Raw genomic sequence first — 18420 nt, 5'->3', positions numbered from 1 at the left:
TCTACAGAGAAGTGTTTTTTCCTTTACTCTTACTGTGATTTCATGTTTCTTTGCCATTTTTGTTAAACTTTAAGGCACTGGTTCTTAAACTTTTTGGGTATTTCTCACTTTGAATAAGGTAACCTTTCTAGCCGCCCCTGCACCCATTGAGGTATTCTCCATGACATGACGTCACTGCAACGGCTGTTTCATTTCAGTGGAGATCAGAACAAACTTTTTAACAGCAATTTCTGCCTTCTACATTTGTCTTTCTCTGAGCATTTCCCATGTTTCTGTGTAAAGTAACAAGTTCTAATGAACTACAGCCGGGCCCACGGAAATTGTCTGCACCAAATAGCACGTACCACTTTCCTGAGAATACAGAGGAATGACTCGATTCCACAGAGTAAAACAAATGACATTCATTCATATATTGGTATGTGTCAATGACTCGGTACCACCAACTGTCGCAATATTTGACTCACAAATAAATGAGAAAACAACTTTAATGGAAATTGCCTAAAAAGGGGGGGTGGGCCTCTCATCAAATTGTGCGAGACATAATCGTTGAATTATCTTTGAAACGATATATCACATGGCTATGTTCCCATAAATTTGGAAATAACCAAAAATAGGGGGTGGGCCCATTAAAAAAAATGGCTCCAAGCATCTCATCAAACTCATTCATAGAGTATTTATACCAAACTGCATTCCAATATAACAAGAACTAATGGATGAGTAGTCATTTGAAAAATGGGGCCCTCTGGCGCCCGTGTGACACGTACGGGGTAATGGGCCCCATTTATATATTGTATGTGCCAATGATTCGGTACCATCAACCGTCGTAATATTTGACTTGCAAATAAATGAGAAAGCGACTTGTTTTTTTTTAATATGGGGCCCCAAATCAAAAATCGGGCTCCAAGCGTCGATGCCTACACATCCATAAATTATACATACCAAATTTGAGCCCGATCCATTCACGCATAACAGAGGAGTAGTGATTTTAACTAGTGTACACAAGAAAAAGAACAAGAAGAACAAAGTGAGTGGCGTTTTGAGTCCAGCAGCTTGGCATAAAAAGCAGTTGAAGCTGAAACAGAGACTCTAAGGAAGTATTTCTGCCTGTCAGAAAGAAGAAGGGCATTCTGGGTCATTGTAACTTCTGGCAATGCTGGTGATAATTTTCGGCTGCACATGCAGAGCACCTAGACATAACAATTCCCATACAAGCTGAGCCCATTACTCTGAGCCCTAATGACAGGAAGATAAAATAAGTGCAAAGCTCCCATGGCTGAATAATGAGCGTGTGCGATTGATACTGCTGTTACTGAACTGCCATCAGCGCTAGTATTATTCTCTTCCCTAAAGCTAAATGATAATTCCATATACTATTAGCTTGATTGATGGCATTTTAACAAACTGAGGTATTTTGAACAACTTTAAGTGGACTAATTCATCAAGGTCGTGGTTAGTCATTAGGTACGGGAAGATGTTAGAGGGAAAAATGTAATCCCATTACACGAATGAGGAAAAGGTTTGATGCTGCTTGACTCAGTCGTAACACTCGTTATATTTAATGCAAACATGGAATAAAAGGCAAGAAAATACAGCAGCCTGTCGCATGACAAACAGAGCAGGAAGCCTCTTATTGTGAAAGGACAGCGACATCTGCTGGTGGCATGTCTGCCTTGACACACACGAGAACTTTTAAAACACATTGTGTGATGTGAATTTGCAGCTTTAAGAGCTTCATCTCTTCTGGAAAATGTTTCCCACATAGTCTAGGAATGTGTTTTAATTAATCCTGATCAGATAGTGTTTTTTTTTTTTTTAAGTGTTGTCTTTACTCTAAATCATTCCAAAAGTATTTGATTTAATTAAGATCAGGAACGTCAAAACCCAGTTAAAGTCCTGCAAAAAATCTTTGTAATTTAATGATGTTTAAAACTAAGTTAAAAGCTTGAAATAGCCCAAAATCAACTAATTCCTTAAATAATTAAGAAGTACTTTCAATGGGACTGAGGAGCCAATCAAAACTCAATCAACCATCCTGCTTTTACCCAACAAACCCTGTTCTCTTCAAGAACATTTATATCAACACCTGCCAGTGTATTATTACTACTACTATTAAACTACAGAGACAGAGAAGCCACATTCATGACATCTAGAAAACACGTCTCTAACCCTCATGAAGTCATGAAGCATCCAGGGCTTTAAAATGCACTCCATGATGTAAGATTTGAAAATATGAAAACTATTGTCCTTCAGATAAACACAACACATAAATTATCCACCTTTGAATGTTCTGAAAACATTTTAAGTGAGAAAGTGACCAAGTGTGCTCATTTGATCCATAAAAGTCAAGGAAAAGACATTTCAGAGATTTCATATTGCCCGCCATCGTGCTACTGACAAAACTTCCTGTTAACTTAAAAATAAGAGCCCTATTTACAAAAGGGTTAAAAAAAATAATGGAAGACAAAAAGAGATGCTTTTATTTTGAAAAGGGAATGTTTGTCCCAGGACCATTTTACATTCCGCTTGCAATGCATCATGGGACAGTTGAGTATAACTAGTGTGCCCAACGTGCATACTTAAAAAAACATCCCTATATAGTATACAACCTGGTATTTCTTGTGTACTCAACCTTTTCATACTCTCTAATGTGAACGCACTGCATACTCATTTTAACAATCAAACTTAGTATGAGTAGTACGCTAGTGTGAGTAGTACGTTAGTGTGAGTAGTATGTTAGTAGTAGTACGTTAGCGTGAGTAGTACGTTAGCGTGAGTAGTACGTTAGCGTGAGTAGTATGTTAGTGTGAGTAGTACGTTAGCGTGAGTAGTACGTTAGCGTGAGTAGTACGTTAGCGTGAGTAGTACGTTAGCGTGAGTAGTACGTTAGTAGTAGTACGTTAGCGTGAGTAGTACGTCAGTAGTAGTACGTTAGTGTGAGTAGTACGTTAGCGTGAGTAGTACATAGTAGTAGTAGTACGTTAGCGTGAGTAGTACGTTAGTAGTAGTACGTTAGCGTGAGTAGTACGTCAGTAGTAGTACGTTAGTGTGCGTAGTACATTAGCGTGAGTAGTACGTTAGTGCGAGTAGTACGTTAGTGTGAGTAGGACGTTAGCGTGAGTAGTACGTTAGTGTGAGTAGTATGCTACTATAAGTAGTACGTTAGTATGACATTTACAACACGGCCATTGTCACAGAGCACCTCAAAATTCCCTTAGAAGATAATTATAAAAGACAAGTAGGGACTCCAATCTTCCAATTTCCCACTGAAAACACAGAATTCACATTCCGAAATTAAAATCAGGCCCCAGCATGACACTTTAATACCTCACGTGCACGTTTTTTTCGGACAATATCACACATTTCCTCGCTATTTTTACCTGGAAAATGAGTGGCTGAATGTCTAGAAAGAAGTGTAGCAAATGGACAAGTGTGTCAAAATTCACTCATAATGTTATTCCTAATCTCACACTACATAATTACACTGCTGTGCCAGATTTTGTGCAAAATAAAATTAAAATATCTACAGTATATATCTGAACTAAACTAAACCTTCATTTACATGTTTTGGAAACACAAAATTATTTTCATGGTATTTTTCCAGTAAAACGGGTGGCTGAATGTAGCAGACAAACATGTTGGATTTCTAACGATGAAATATCAAATGATTTCAGCGTAACCCTTCCAGCTTTCGTAAGCCATCCGAAGCATATAAATATAAAATGATTAACAGTAGTTGACTCTGTTAACACTATTTAGAATGTATGGTACGATTTTGACATGTTTATTGGCCAGTTGAGTCATCTAAACAGAAGACGAAAGAAACAAAAGTTGGGAAATTGAGGCAAATCGGAGTCACGAGATGAGGTTTCATATTTTTCAGATACCTCAGATCTCCAAATATCTCATCCCAGCCAAAGTGAATAGTGAACAAACAAGAAAAAACCATTCAAAGAGACCAAAACCAGTCAAACATGACTCTGGTATCGTCTAAAAAAAAATGAATCTCCAAGCAATTAACCAGTGATCAGCTGATAGAAAAGCGCACTAGTAAATTCATCAATAATACTCTTAAAGTTATTTTACTCAGAGAGAATCCAGATGATAAAACAGACATTTCTGAAGGAGCATCAATTCGAACGCAAACGAAGAAATTAAAAAACCCAAACTGACCATTTTGTTCTCCTGTAGGTAGAGTCTTTGTAGTTTGGGGCATCCCTTAGCCAACGCCATCATACCGTCATCAGAAACACCGTAGCACTGACCCAGGTGGATGTCCTTCAGCTCACTGCAAGTGCTCTCCCAGCTGGGTGGAGAAAATAGAATTTGAGTAAATAAACCACAAATTCACTCAATAAATGAAGAAGAAAAGGTAAAATAAACAAAGAGAACGCCTTCAGATCCCACCCTGACCTTTTTCAGTGCCCCGTCCGTCAGTTTGTCCTGGTTGCCCACGTGAACCTTCACCAGCTGGGGGCAGTGTGTGGCCAGCGCTGACAGTGAGATGTCCCCCAGCTGTTTGCAGCGGTAGGCCGTGTACTTCTGCAGGACCGGGACAGTGCGACGGCCAGCGAGGACACGCCGTGGTCATGGACCCCTCTGCAGTCAGAGATGTTTATCTCCGTCACATTCTGCCTCCGAGACGCGATTTTTACAAGCAGATCATCGTTTACCTGAGAAACAAGATGAGACTAAATGAGTCCATGAACATAAACTTTGGTAAAACAGGTGATGTGTGTATTTTCTGTTCATAGTTTTAAACCAGAGAACGAAAAAGCTGCTGGAGAGGATCATTATTAATCAGATAAAGACGTAGTGTAGGCCTCAGAAATCAATATATCAAAGATGTATAAAGTTGAAATTGCTGCTTAAAAGTTAGTTTTGATCTCCACTGTAAACACTTATTATCATTGACAAAAAGGCTTGCTGCATTGCATTATGGGATGTGGAGTCCTGTAGATCAGACATTGGCAATTGGTGGCCCGAGGGCCACATGCAGCCTGGGTCTAATTTTGTAAGGACCCCAAGATAAACGCGCAAAATTACTTAAAAAAAATATAAATACTTTTTAATTGTAGAAAAATGCTCGAGACAAGAGTGGAAAAAATACATAAAGATACTCCAAAACACACACAAAACAACAACAAAAACACAAAAGGGACAATAAATATGAGCCAAAATGACTTCAAAATTACAAAAAAAAAATTCACAAAAATAAGTACAAAAAACACAAATAACCTACGCAACCTGACTCATAACACAAATAACAAAAAAACACAAAATTGTAGGAAAATAAACAAAACAAATGCAAAAAACAAAACTAGGCAAGACCTGTATTCACAAGGCGAATACGTATTTGGCAATTTGAAAAAAATGGCAAAATGACAACCTGTATCTCGATTTGTTGACAAGTTTGTTCTTTTTACGAATTAAATTGAAAGTAATAATGCAGGAAAAACAGACAACTGACCTTTGAATGATGGTCAAGGTCACACATTGAAAGGAAATGTTGTTCAATGGTACCAGTGGGTCAAGTTATAGGGAAAATGGTATTTATTTTTTAGTGACGTCGTGAACTTTGACCCCTACCATATTTTTACTGGTAGGGTCGTACCGCTTTGGTCCTATTAAATAAAGTACTCCACTTGAGATGAACTTTTCATAAATGTAAGCATCGACTTGTACGATAAATATTCGTAGAGATATGAAAAATTTTGGCTTTTGACACTTGATGCGATCTTGACCTTGATATTTTGGCTCCAAAGGTCAACTGCACATCCTTGACATTGACCCTATGAGATGACTATACATGTCATTAGCGCTGCATTAATAGCCTAGGAGGAGTTCTAGGACAAAGGAGTTGCAGAAGAAAAATAATAACTCCAACGAGAATAATTTGACAACAAAAATACACAAGAGAACAACAAAAATACACAAGAGAACAACAAAAATACACACAAAACCTCCCTAAAATAGCACAAAATGACACCAACAACACACTAAATGACAAGAATGACACAAACAACACCTAAAACAGAAAAAAACCCTTTGTTCTTTTCCTGCATTAATGCGCAGATTGGCCCTTGTTCTAAATGCTGACATGAATGTTGATAATGTGGCATAACTTTGGTTGACTTTTGGAGTTTTTTGAACACAAGAAATCACAGTTAGAATGAAGTAAAAACAATTCTATGCATTCGTCTACGGACTCCACATCCCACATGCTATGCACCAAACAATGTCACAAAGATGGTGTAACCAGTGGGAAATCAAAACAAACTTTCTAACTTTTTTTAAGCTTTGATTATTGATTCAAGAGGCCTACACCTTTTTCTGATTATTATTTTTTTAAAACATACCATCTCCTGCAGGTTTAGATAAAACAGTTCCAATATCAATAAATATGTGAAAGACATTTGAGGTCCTGAGTCTCTTACTTGCTGTAGGCCACTGAGGTCGATTTGCTTCCAAAACTGGAAGTCTAAGCAGAGATCCCTCCAGTATTTTACAAACCAGAGAGGCACAAAGACCAAGCGCTCCTTTACTGTCAGATTAGACAGTACCCTGCAACAAGGAAACATGTGATGCTTTTAAAAAAAACATCTGACACTGAACTTTAAATATATGATTCATGTGCCTTTAATTATTTATACATCCGTCACTCAATATCCCAACTTAAGATAGCAGAATCAGAAAAGACCAAAAAGACGAAAAAAGAAGAAAAGAAAAACAGGAAAAAAAAGGAAAAGGGGAAAAAAAGATAGGGAAAAAAAGAACGTTAAAAAAAAAAGACAAAAAGAAGGAAAAAAGACAAATAAATGAAAAAAGAAAGGAAAAAAGGAAAGAAGACAAAAAGAGAGGGGAAGAGGATAATGAAAAAAAGAGAAAAAAAGAAGAAAAATTAAAAAATTGAAAGAAGTCAAAAAAGGAAAAGAAAAAGGAAAAAAAGAAGAAAGAAAAAAAAAGGAAAATAATAAAAGTAAAGAAAAGAAAGAGAAAAAAGAAGGGAGAAAAAAGAGAAAAAGGGATAGAAGAAAAAAGGGGGAAATGGTAAGAAGAGAAGATAAAATGAAAAGAGAGAAAAAGGAGAAAAAAGAAAAAAAAGAAGAAAATAGAGATAGAAAAAAAGTGGGGAAAGGGGGGAAATAAGCATAATCCTTTTAGACTAATTCTGACCTTAAGAAGGAGGGTGGAAGGGAAGGCAGGTGTTGATACTCAGGTGATCAGCAGCGTCTGAGCTTTTATCCTGACACTCGTCGTAGTGCAGGCAGCACGGGACGAGTCAGAACTTTGGGGTAAAGTCTGCTTGAAGACCAAACCACAGCAGGCCGTCAGCAGGTGAGGAGGAGGAGGATGATGAAGATGAGAGGTGAGGACGTGGAGGATGAAGTGGACAGAGGTGAAGGGGGCAGTGGTCGGGATCAGGGTTTAGATCCAGACTCCGGCCCCGCCCCCTTCCTCAGGAGCAGCAAAGGCACAGCGTGGCTGCTTACAAGGTGTGCACCTCTGCACCTCTGAGCACTTCCTCTTACACACCTGCAAAACACACACACACACCACACACAACACACGCAGTTAAAACCGATGATGAGACAAATGGCAGTTCAGACATAATTGTGCCCAGTTGGCACGTCCATGTTTATTTTCTGACAAATGTTTGAGTGATTTAAAGGACATTTTGGGGATTTTTTTTCACAATTTGCAATTAAAAAATGACTGAAATCAATGTGATAGAAGAACTGGAAAACTGCGAGCGCCCCTGCAAATATTGTGGAGTTTCATCAAATTAGAGAAACTGAGAATTTACTACTGATTATTTAACAAATAAACAACGATTCTCATTGTTTCTGAATTTCGACTCCACAGATGCTCTAAAGCAGGGGTTCTCAACCTTGGGGGTCAAGATCCCATTTGAGGGTCGCCAGATGCCATCAAGAAACTAAGAATATTTTTTGAAACAATTTCAGCCATTTTTGCTTATTTCTACCCTTTTCTACAACTACAACCAAACCTTTAACCTATTTTCATCACTTTTTCTTGCCAAATTTTTGCTTCTTTTAATGCATTTTTGCTACATTACTCCCATTTCTGACACTTCTCCATCAAATTTTAATGCCTTTTCTGCACATTTTTTCCACTTTCTAAACATTATCAGCACTTATAAACCCTTTCCACCACTTTCCACCTAATGTCACATATGTTGACCCATTATTGTCACTTTTAAAACCGCTTTCACCAGATTTCATGCTTATTTTGCCAATTTAACCACTTTATCAATTCACGATTTGCCGTGCCCATTATTTGCCAGATTAAACTAAATGTTCAATATTGACAATTTGAACCCTTGAAACCCCTGAACACAGACAGTTTGTAGGGGATTTTTGACTGAGTTATTTTAAACTTACACTTTATTTCATTTATGTAACAAAATAACCCTTTAACTGTCCATCACATGATCACATGGTGCTCACCATCTCCGTGTACTCGCTGGTGCAGCCAGGTACAGGCACTAGTACGGGCACCGTCACAGACACACCAGTGCTTCTGAACAGGGCCGGGGGTGTGATGAGCTTGGTTGGGACGGCTGATAACAGGCTCCTGCCTGGTCCGTCCCACACAGAGAGCTCCCTGGGCGACAGCAGGAACCGGGAGCGGTCCTCTGGAGACGACAGCGAGGAGGCGTAGCGCTCAGCGAGCTTGGAAGCAGCGGCTGCCCCGATGCCAGGAACGTTGAGGCCTGTGATGCTGTTGTGTCTGCACCCGTTGGCGGCGCCCCTCCAAAATGGTCGCTGTCGGTGTCGAGGCCGGTGCTGTTGCTGTGAACGATGAAGCAGAGCATGCACGGACCCTGCAGGAAGCAGTTCCTCTTCTTCTTCTTCTTGTGCTGCAGCTTGTGGCTCCTGTTTTTCAGGCGATTACCATTTTTTGAGAGAAGATGGCCCATATAGATGATTCAAGGAAACTCTGCAAACAACCACAAGCACATTTCATTAGTGAGGACCAAGGGAGTCAGTGAAATTGTCTCTGGAGACACTGTATATTTCAGTGCATTATATTCAAGCTGTGGGCATTGAACAAATCAGCAAATAATTCATATAAAATGGCAATTACCTGGTTTGTTTTTTCCACAACATCCACCAAGTCACATTCCTCGTACTGTTTAAAAACTCTACTTGGCAAATAAAACTTTTCTGATTCAGATTTTTACCATAAATTTTTCTGAGTTGATGAGATAAAAATAAGTAAATACAAAGATTTGTTCCTGTTTTTCTGTTTATATAGCAAATATTTTTTGAATATTGTTCCAAAAAATATTTGCTATAAAAACAGAAAAACAGGGCCATTTTTTTTTTTATTTGATTATTTTTATCTCATCAATTCAGAAATACCTAAACTTTTTTTTCTTCAGTGAATGCAATAAGCTTCCATACCAAAAGGACTCGCTCACTGAGAAGAATAGGAAAATCATATCATAGTCACTCAACCAAGCATCATAAATAATTTATATTGTGTAACATAATCAAGCTATCTGTTTGAGCTTGCAATGAAAACTTTAACCTTTAGCTCGAAAAGTAAAAAAAAAAAAAAGGTTAGAAAAGTAAACTATGTATTTATTTCCCCGGCATCAAAGATTTTTTTTCTTTTTTTTTTTTAAACTTTCCATAGACTTTCTCTAATATTAGCTAAGGTGGAGCTAAATGAATGCGTTAAAAGTGTCCAAACATGGTGGAAAAGGTGGTGAAATAGGTTTTTTAAAAACACAAATTGGTTAAAAGTTGCAAATTAGAGTAGACAAAAACAGACAGATGGGTATGACAAATTGTGAATGTGAATAAATTTGCAAAAAAAAAATATGCATGAAATATGGCCGAAAAGAGGTTAAAAGTGACAATAATGGATCAACAACATATGCAACATTAGGTGAAATGGTTTAACAGTGCCAAAAAAAAGTATTAAAAGTAGAAAATTAGCAGAGAAAGCATTGAAATGTGATGGAGAAGTGGGAAAAAAATGAGAGTAATGTAAAAAAAAAAAATGCATTAAAAAGAGCAAAAACTATGACAAGAAAAAGGGATGAAAATAGATTGAAATATGACAAGTTTGGTGTAGTAATAAGCTTATTAAGGAAGTTTATTATTATTTACCACATAGTATATAGTCATTTCAAAGTTGTACAATTAGTTAAACTGGAAAATAATCGACATCACAATTTGTGAATGTGGTTAAATTGGTTAAAAAAAAAAAAAAAAAGTAAAAATAGAAGGGGGGAGCATGAAATATGGTGAAAAGAGGATAAAAGTGACAAAATGGTTCAACAACATATGTGACATTAGATGGAAAGGGATTATAAGTGCCTAGAGAGTCTTGAAAGTGAAAAAAATGTGCAGGAGAGGCATTGAAATTTAATGGAGAAGTGACAGAAATGGGAGTAATGTAGCAAAAATGCATTAAAAGGAGCAAAAACATGGCAAGAAAAAGTGATGACAATAGGTTGAAATATGGCAAGTTTGGTGTATTTGCGGAAAAAGAGTAAAAATAAGCAACTGGAGACCCCCCTCCCAGTGTCTCCTGACCCTAAGGTTGAAAACCCCTGCTTTATTTAACAAATACATGTCTATTATCACTGAAAACAGTGTGTATTTTATTTCTTCAGTAACAGATCTGATAATAAGTTGTTAGCTGCTTAATATTTTAATGTTGGAGTCATATTGTGTTCGAGTGTGGGTGACAAACCCAAACATGTCACAACTAAACACTGTAAACAGGTGGTCATTAATAAAGCAGGTAGTAGCTTTAATTAAAGCAGGCTAGCTCCAAGCATCAGGCAGATGCTAATGTAGCTGTAGCTACAACATTAAACATCACTCACTCACCACTTCACACGGTGCTCCCACAGTCCGGACGGTCTGAGCATAATAAAGCTCCTCCACAGAGGCCTGAGAATTCACACAGACACGGACTCAGAAGCATTTAAAAGCGCTACAAAGAGCCTCGGTGTTTCTCTGTGACTGGGGCAGCTCTGCCTCTGAAGCTGAAGCTGCTCTGGAGGACAACACTTCCGGACGAAGGGGCGGGGCTACGGAATCCGGTAAGCGCGATTCAAAGGTGGAGCTGGAGGAAGCGCTGCCCTGAGAAAGTTCCCTTCAGAGGTGTAAAGAGTACTGATATAACTATGGAGGTAGATTTTAGTCCTTATTATTTAATTTAAAAACATATATTTTAATCCCAAAATGTTTTAATTCATTAAAAAAAAAACATTTACATTAAAAAAGTCATTTTTCATTGAACAATAAAAACACAAAGGTACTACCATAATTTTGCTCAAAGACAAAAGTGTTCAAATGCAAAATAAATATTTAAGACCCAAATAAGTGCATTTGAACACTTTATTTCTTTGATTCAAAATATAGATTTTTTATTGAAGGTAGTACAGGGTAGTACATTTGTGTCTTTATTATTCAATCAAAAAAGAAAACATTTCAATAAGAAGAAAATTTCAATCAAAAAACATATTTTCAATCGAAAAAAACACATTTTAAATTAAAAAAAATTGTTTTACTTCAATGAGAATAAAAATTCAATGAAAAGTAGTTTACTTACTCCAATTCAAAAATAAAACATTTTTAATGAAAAAGCTTCCTTCAATCAAAAATCAATATTTTCAATCAAAGAAAATAAGTGTTCAAATGCAATAAAAAAATTGAGACCTAAAAAATTACATTTGAACACTTATTTTCTTTGACAAAAAATATTTATTTTTAATGAAGTCATATTTTTTGATTGAATAATAAACACAACAACTGCTACTTGATTGAAATTTTACTCAAGTACAAGTAATTTTGTACATAAAATACTCATAGCTCAAGTACTGATACTCAAAGTAAAAGTTACTAATTACTTTCACCCCACACGTTTATATTTAGTAATAAATGTTGTCACGGTTCCCTTGTATACAGTAAACAACTGGAAGTTTTATACATAAGGCTGACATTATGCTGTCATTATTATGAAATGACATGTCATTAGTCTGAACCCAACCTAACCCAAAAAACACCAACATAGCTCCAAAGGTGTCATAATTTAGCAAACGACACTTAATGACAGCCTTATTCATAATGACAGCATGATGTCAGCCTTATGAATAAAACATCAAGTAAAGTGTTACAAAATTGTCTTTTTATTGATTTTTTTTTTTTTATTGAATAATAAAGACACAAATGCACTACCCATAATATGGCCCAAATACAAAAAAAGATTTCCTCAATCAAAAATAAATGTTTGTGTTCAAATGCAATTATTTGGGTCTCAGTTTTTTGTTTTTTTTTTTGATTTTTTTTGCATTTGACCACTTTTTTTTTTTTTCTCTGATTAAGTAAACTCTTTTTTTTTTATTAAGATGTAGTTTTTTTTAAGTAAACTTTTTTTAATTGAAGTCAACTTTTTTAGATTAAACTTTTTATTAAATACACAAATCTACCTCCATATTTATACACGTTTAAATTACTTTATTTATTCTAAGCCAAACATTACCAATTTTGCTAGTTCTTTACCTCTTCTTCATGGCAGAAATGCCTCGCCCTCTAAACTTGTTTAATTTATGAAAAAAACTTTTTCAATAGACCAACCTGTTGTTTGTTTGTAAGTACATTGTTTTAGCCTACTTTTTGTTTGTTTTGTCTTTCAACTTTATCTATAATTATCTGTATTGATGTGAAAGGTGCCTTTTGTTGGTATCTGTACTTGTTCAATAAAAAAAAATTTAAAAAATGGATTTTGTCTTTATTATTCAATCAAAAAATAAAATACAATAAAATTATCCATCGTAAAAGAAATCACTTCACTTTCAATATAAATGAAAAATAATTGTTTTCAAAGAAAAAAGTGTTCAAATAGGAAAAAATAAATAAATATTTGAGACCTAAATAATTGCATTTTTTTTTTTTTTTTTTACATGAACCTTCAACAAATGCCTCTCTGTTCCTTCTGTGCGTGCGTGTGTCTCCTTCTGCGCATGGGCGTGAGTTTCCATCTCTTTTGACCTTAAATAGCGCTTCGAGTTCAGACGCGTCAGTGTGAAAAATGGCTGAAAACACTTTCAAACCATAATAACGCGACAAATAATCTACAAAACAACCGCAAACCGGGATTCATGTCGATGTTCACCTAAAGAAGTAGAAGAGTGTTTAATATATGACCGACACGGCGTCTCTGCTCCGTTTAAAGTCTTGTATGAAGACAGGAAATCGGTCATAGTTTTCGTTCGGGTAGGAAAAAAAAAACTGCTTTAATTTCTCTAATGAATCTGTGATTTAGTTTGTGATGATGAAATGTTCAGGTTCAGTGGGATGGAGCTGATGATCATCTGTTCATCACTGCTCTGATCCTGATCTGTCGTTTGTTGAATGAAAGCAGAGGAAAGGAATGACTGTGTTTAAAAACAAGATGATACATGTGATGTTAATACTGTATGTACTGTATGGTGTGCAGAAACTTCCTGTGCTACAGCTGTAAGGAGTATGTGGATGATCTGAGTAAGGTCCCAGAGAAGTACTGGAGGTAGGTTTAACACACATCAACCTGTTAGAATGTACAGGTAATGGTTTAGATCAGTGGTTCCCAATCAGGGGTACACGTACCCTATAGGACAGACATAGGTAACTGGTGGGCCCGGGGTACAAAATGACAGAAAAATACACAAATCAAGAGTGAGAATACGTTTAAAAAAAAAAATACAAACAATCACAACACTGCAGGAAAATATACTAAAAAATACTCCAAAAACACAAAAACTACTACAAAATGAACAAAACGATGACATTATTACAAAAAATTACTCAGAAAAATATACAAAATTACAGAAAATGAGAACAAAAGTACACAAAAACACGAAAAAATGACTCTGCAAATCCACTGTACTCACAAACAAGCAAAACGACAACAGAAATACACACAAAAATCACTCAAAAAATGCAAAATGGGCAGCATAAATACACAATATGACTCCCAAAAAACATAAGTTTTACAGGAAAAATGCACAAAGGACAACAGAAATGCACAAAATGCCTCACAACGAATAAGACAACAACAAACATACACAGAATGACAAACACAAAATTATGAAAAAACTCTTGTTCTTTCTGTATAATGGGTCAGATCGCTCGTTATTCTAATGCTGACATGAATGTTGATCATGTGACCCTTCGATCAAACAAACATATTTTTGTGGCCCTGCTGTAATAAAAGTTTCCTACCTCTGCCCTAGGGGTACTTGAACATACTTTAAAACAGTTATGTTTTTATTTTAATGAGTAATTTCATATACTTATTCAGAAACTGTATGTGTCCTCATAAAGCTATTGACATTAAACACACAACAGTAAAGGGCAATCACTGGTTTAGATGAAAGGATAAGGTTTTTGTTGGCTACTTTATACTCGTTTTATATATTTGTACATGTAAAATGTATATTCTGTTATCTTTGTATATTTTGTCTTTTATCTTTGTGCATTTTTTGTTGTCTTGTGTTTTGGAGTAATCTTTGGTGTGTATTTGGAGTCATTGTGGCTATTTTTGGTTCTGGCTTTGAATATTTTTTCTGTCATTCTGTGTATTTTGTTGTGGTCTTGTGTTTTGGAGTCATTTTGTTGCATATTATTGTCCTTATGCATTTCTTCTGTTATTTTGTACGTTTTTAGAGTTGTTTTGTGCATTTACTTTGGGGGGGGGGATGTTGCCCAAGTCTGGGTTGGTGTATTAAGCAAAGCTATATTGTGCTAAATACATGTTGACACACTGAGATTTATTAAAGCACCTGGAGGGAAACTGACATGTTGAATGGCATGAATGTAAATACTGACATGATGACTTTGTTTTTGGCGTTTAAAATCAAGGCATATGTTTCTGGTTTCATCTTTGTAATGCACATTTGTATTATTTTGTATATATTATATGTATATTATTGGTGCTTTAATACAGAACTTGGGTACATTATTTAATCATGTACCGCACATAATGACAAATAAAGATCTTTGAATTGTTGAAAATCATATTGGTGTTTTATTTTATTTTACTTGAGTTTAAAAATCCTGTTTTTAGTCAGCGTTAGTAGCCTATAAATCAAGTTATTGATAAACCAATGAACAGTGGTAATGATTACACACATTTATGATGTACACATTTTGACCAAACCATATGTACTGTGGAATAAGGAATGAAAATGTAAGAACTGCAACAACAAACAAACAAACTTTGCTTACTAATTGTAATTAACTGTCTGTCTGTCTGTCTGTGTGTCTGTGTGTCTGTCTGTCTGTCTGTCTGTCTGTCTGTCCCATCACTCCTCCGTCTGTCTGTTGTAGGACGTTCCAATCAAAATGAAATAAAAGCTCTTAAATCCTACATTAATGTATTTTTCTTGCAGGACGCTGACATTAAACTGGTTGTTATTGGTCAGTCAGCTCATCAACATATAGAGGTAACTGTTGCTTTAACGCACTCACAGGGTCTTTATATCATAAATAAATATGATTTATTTTCTTTAGACCTTAATTTTTCCATTTGTATCTTTATGTTTATTTTTATTCTTTTTAACTGCTTTATTTAATTATGTAATTTTCACTATTAAAAGTCGACAATCGTATCAGAAACAAAGAATAAATAAATACAAACATTTCTTTCAGACATTCTGTGCATTGACTGGTTTTCCATATGAAATATACGTGGATCCAGAACGGAAAATTTATCAAAAGCTTGGTATGAAGAGAGAGGAGAGATATACAGACACTGGTAAAACTATTTCTACAAAGTTCAATGTTTTTTTTTGTTTTTTTTTATGTAACTTGATATGTGCACGTGTGTGTGTGTGTGTGTGTGTGTGTGTACTCAGCACGATCAAGTCCTCATGTGAAGTCTGGTGTGTTTTGGGGCCAATTAAAGAGCGTGTGGAGGGCCATGAGCAGCCCTGTCTTTGACTTCCAGGGTGACTTACACCAGCAGGGGGGGGGCCATCATCATAGGACCTGGTAATGTTGACATTTCTTTCATTCTATATTTTTACACTTTTTGTAATGTGTTCTTTTTCTGTTTCTTTAGGACCTGAAGTTCATTTTTACCACCTGGATACAAACCGTCTGGACCACATGCCCATAAATGGACTCCTTCAGCTCGCTGGAGTTCAACAAAGTGTAGATTTCAGTGATAAACCAAAAATAATTCACGTGTAGATTTTTAGCTCAAACTGACAGTTATGAAACGTTAGGGGCCGTTCCTGCTTTGGAAAGGTTGGAGACCAAAAGTTATAATGCACATTTTATTTTTCTGCTGTTGCTTCTGATCAACCCTTGTCTTTCCGAGCAGAGTTTACATGTTCTCCCTGATTGTACATGTGCTCTCTGTACACAGACAAAGACTTTTACTATTTGTATCTGATCTGAGGGTCACATGATCAACTTTCATGTTAGCATAAATAGAATAATTACCAATCTAAGAATTAACACAGGAATTAATAAAAAAGTTTGTGTTTTTGGGTGTTGTGCATTTTGGCTTTAGAGCTTATATATATATATATATATATATATATATATATATATATATATATATATATATATATATATATAATTATGTATATTTATTTTTTCTCGTCTTGTGGGTTTTTGTTGTGATTTTGTGTGTTTTTGGAGTCATTTCTGTTGCCCTTTTGTATATTTTGGCATAATTTTGTGTGTTGTGTTATTTTGTTTTTATTTAGCTTTTTAAAAAATTAATTTGGTATGTATTTTTTCTGATCTTGTGGGTTTTTGTTGTGATTTGATGTGTTTTTGGAGTTTTTACTTTTGACCTTTTGTATATTTTGGCATAATTTTCTGTGTTGTGTATTTTTTTAGCTTTATTTTTATTTTTTTTCTGTAATTATTTTTGTATGTTTTTTTTATCGTCTTGTAAATTTTTGTTTTGACTTTGAGTTTTTGGAGTTTTTATGTGTTGTGTTATTTTTTCTCATCTTGTGGGTTTTTATTGTAATTGTATGTGTTTTTGGAGTCATTTTGTGTGTTTTGGGGTGAGTTCTTTTGGCAACTTATGACTACAGTCATGTAATGCAGTAAAGGTACAGGTAAATATTAATCCCTTGTAAATATTGTGGAGTTTCATTGAATTTGGAGGGGCTGAGATATCTACAACTGAATTATTTAGTTATTACACAATAATTATTGTTTTCTGTCATTTTTACTTTCTGCTGTGGGCAACATTGGATGCTTTAAAGCAGGGGCTGTCTCAATGGGTATTAAAAAGTGTAAAAAACAATTAAGTGGTTCCTGGATCCAAAAAGTTTCTCACGCTTAGGGTCAGTGGGAGACACTGGGAGAGAGTCACCAGATTCCTTGAGAAAACTACGAATATTTTTTAAACAATTTGAGCTCAGTTTTGCTTATTTTACCATTTTTCTGCAACTACACCCAACTTGCCATACTTTAACCTATTTTCATCACTTTTTCTTGCCATAGTTTTGCTCCTTTTAATGCATTTTTGCTACATTTCTGACACTTCTCCATTAAATGTCAATGCCTTTTCTGCATATTTTTCCACTTCCCAGATATTTTCTGCACTTATAAATCCTTTCCACCACTTTTCCACCTAATGTCACATATGTTGACCCATTATTGTCACTTTTAACCTCTTTTCACCACATTTCATGATTATTTTTGCCAATTTAATCACATTCATGACTTTTCATGCCCATTATTTTCCAGTTTTTCTAATTGTTCCTACTTTTTTCTGCCACTTATAAGCCAATATTGACACTTTGAAACATTTTTACCACTTTTTCTGTCTGTTTTTGCCCACTCTAAATTGCAGTATTTAACCAAATAATGTGGTTTTTTAAAATCCAATTTCACCCCCTTTTCTATTATTTTTAGTCACTTATTTATTCATTTTATTTCTGATTAAAACAATCATTTCCATCTTTAAGATGACTATAATAATAATAAACGTTCCTGGATAACAGTGGATATTATTCAGATGAATAAATAAATGTGGTTATCACAGATTCATAGAACAATGGACCATCATTTTACTGACTTTATGGATGGACCCCAAAAATCTCTCCCCTTTATTCCCCCTTATAGATGGTCCTGTCTCCACATGACTGTTGTTCAATGTTCATGTCTGTGTTCAACCACCTTCAGCTACAGTGGGGGTCCCCGCTCCCTGGGACCTTTATTTTGGGGGTCGCGGGGCTGAAAAGGATGAGAACCACTAGGATGAAAGGCCTGATTTGGGCCCCTGGGGCTTCAATTTGACACTTGTGTCTTATTATTATAGTCTAATTATTACAATTAATGTCCTGGGTTATTTATACACTGTTAATAAAGATTGTTAATAATGTGTCTATTTGACATCCCACCCTGATACGTCACTTTGGAG

General features: G+C 35.5%; 1 protein-coding gene and 2 long non-coding RNA genes across 3 annotated transcripts; 1 reads left to right on the top strand and 2 right to left on the bottom strand.

Moving 5' to 3' along the window:
- Positions 1-4166: 4166 nt before the first annotated feature.
- On the bottom strand, positions 4167-6561 carry LOC114469716 (uncharacterized). Its single transcript, XR_003674798.1, has 3 exons — positions 6435-6561; positions 4411-4670; positions 4167-4303 (listed from the first exon to the last, which is right to left on the bottom strand). It is a non-coding gene; the product is annotated as an uncharacterized LOC114469716 (long non-coding RNA).
- A 624-nt stretch (positions 6562-7185) lies between these two features.
- On the bottom strand, positions 7186-11048 carry LOC114469715 (uncharacterized). The gene is made up of 3 exons (XR_003674797.1): positions 10872-11048; positions 8469-8961; positions 7186-7533 (listed from the first exon to the last, which is right to left on the bottom strand). It is a non-coding gene; the product is annotated as an uncharacterized LOC114469715 (long non-coding RNA).
- A 2140-nt stretch (positions 11049-13188) lies between these two features.
- On the top strand, positions 13189-16470 carry prxl2c (peroxiredoxin like 2C). Its single transcript, XM_028456883.1, is given in 7 exon segments — positions 13189-13225; positions 13535-13554; positions 15419-15472; positions 15678-15783; positions 15884-15993; positions 15995-16019; positions 16090-16470. Coding segments are annotated over 7 exon segments (483 nt in total). The 3' UTR covers positions 16221-16470.
- Positions 16471-18420: the final 1950 nt, after the last annotated feature.

This window comes from Gouania willdenowi, chromosome 9 (assembly GCF_900634775.1).
Source record: "Gouania willdenowi chromosome 9, fGouWil2.1, whole genome shotgun sequence".
NCBI lineage: Eukaryota > Metazoa > Chordata > Actinopteri > Blenniiformes > Gobiesocidae > Gouania > Gouania willdenowi.
Note: the sequence above shows the minus strand (reverse complement) of the source record. Positions and strands in the feature narration are given on the sequence as shown.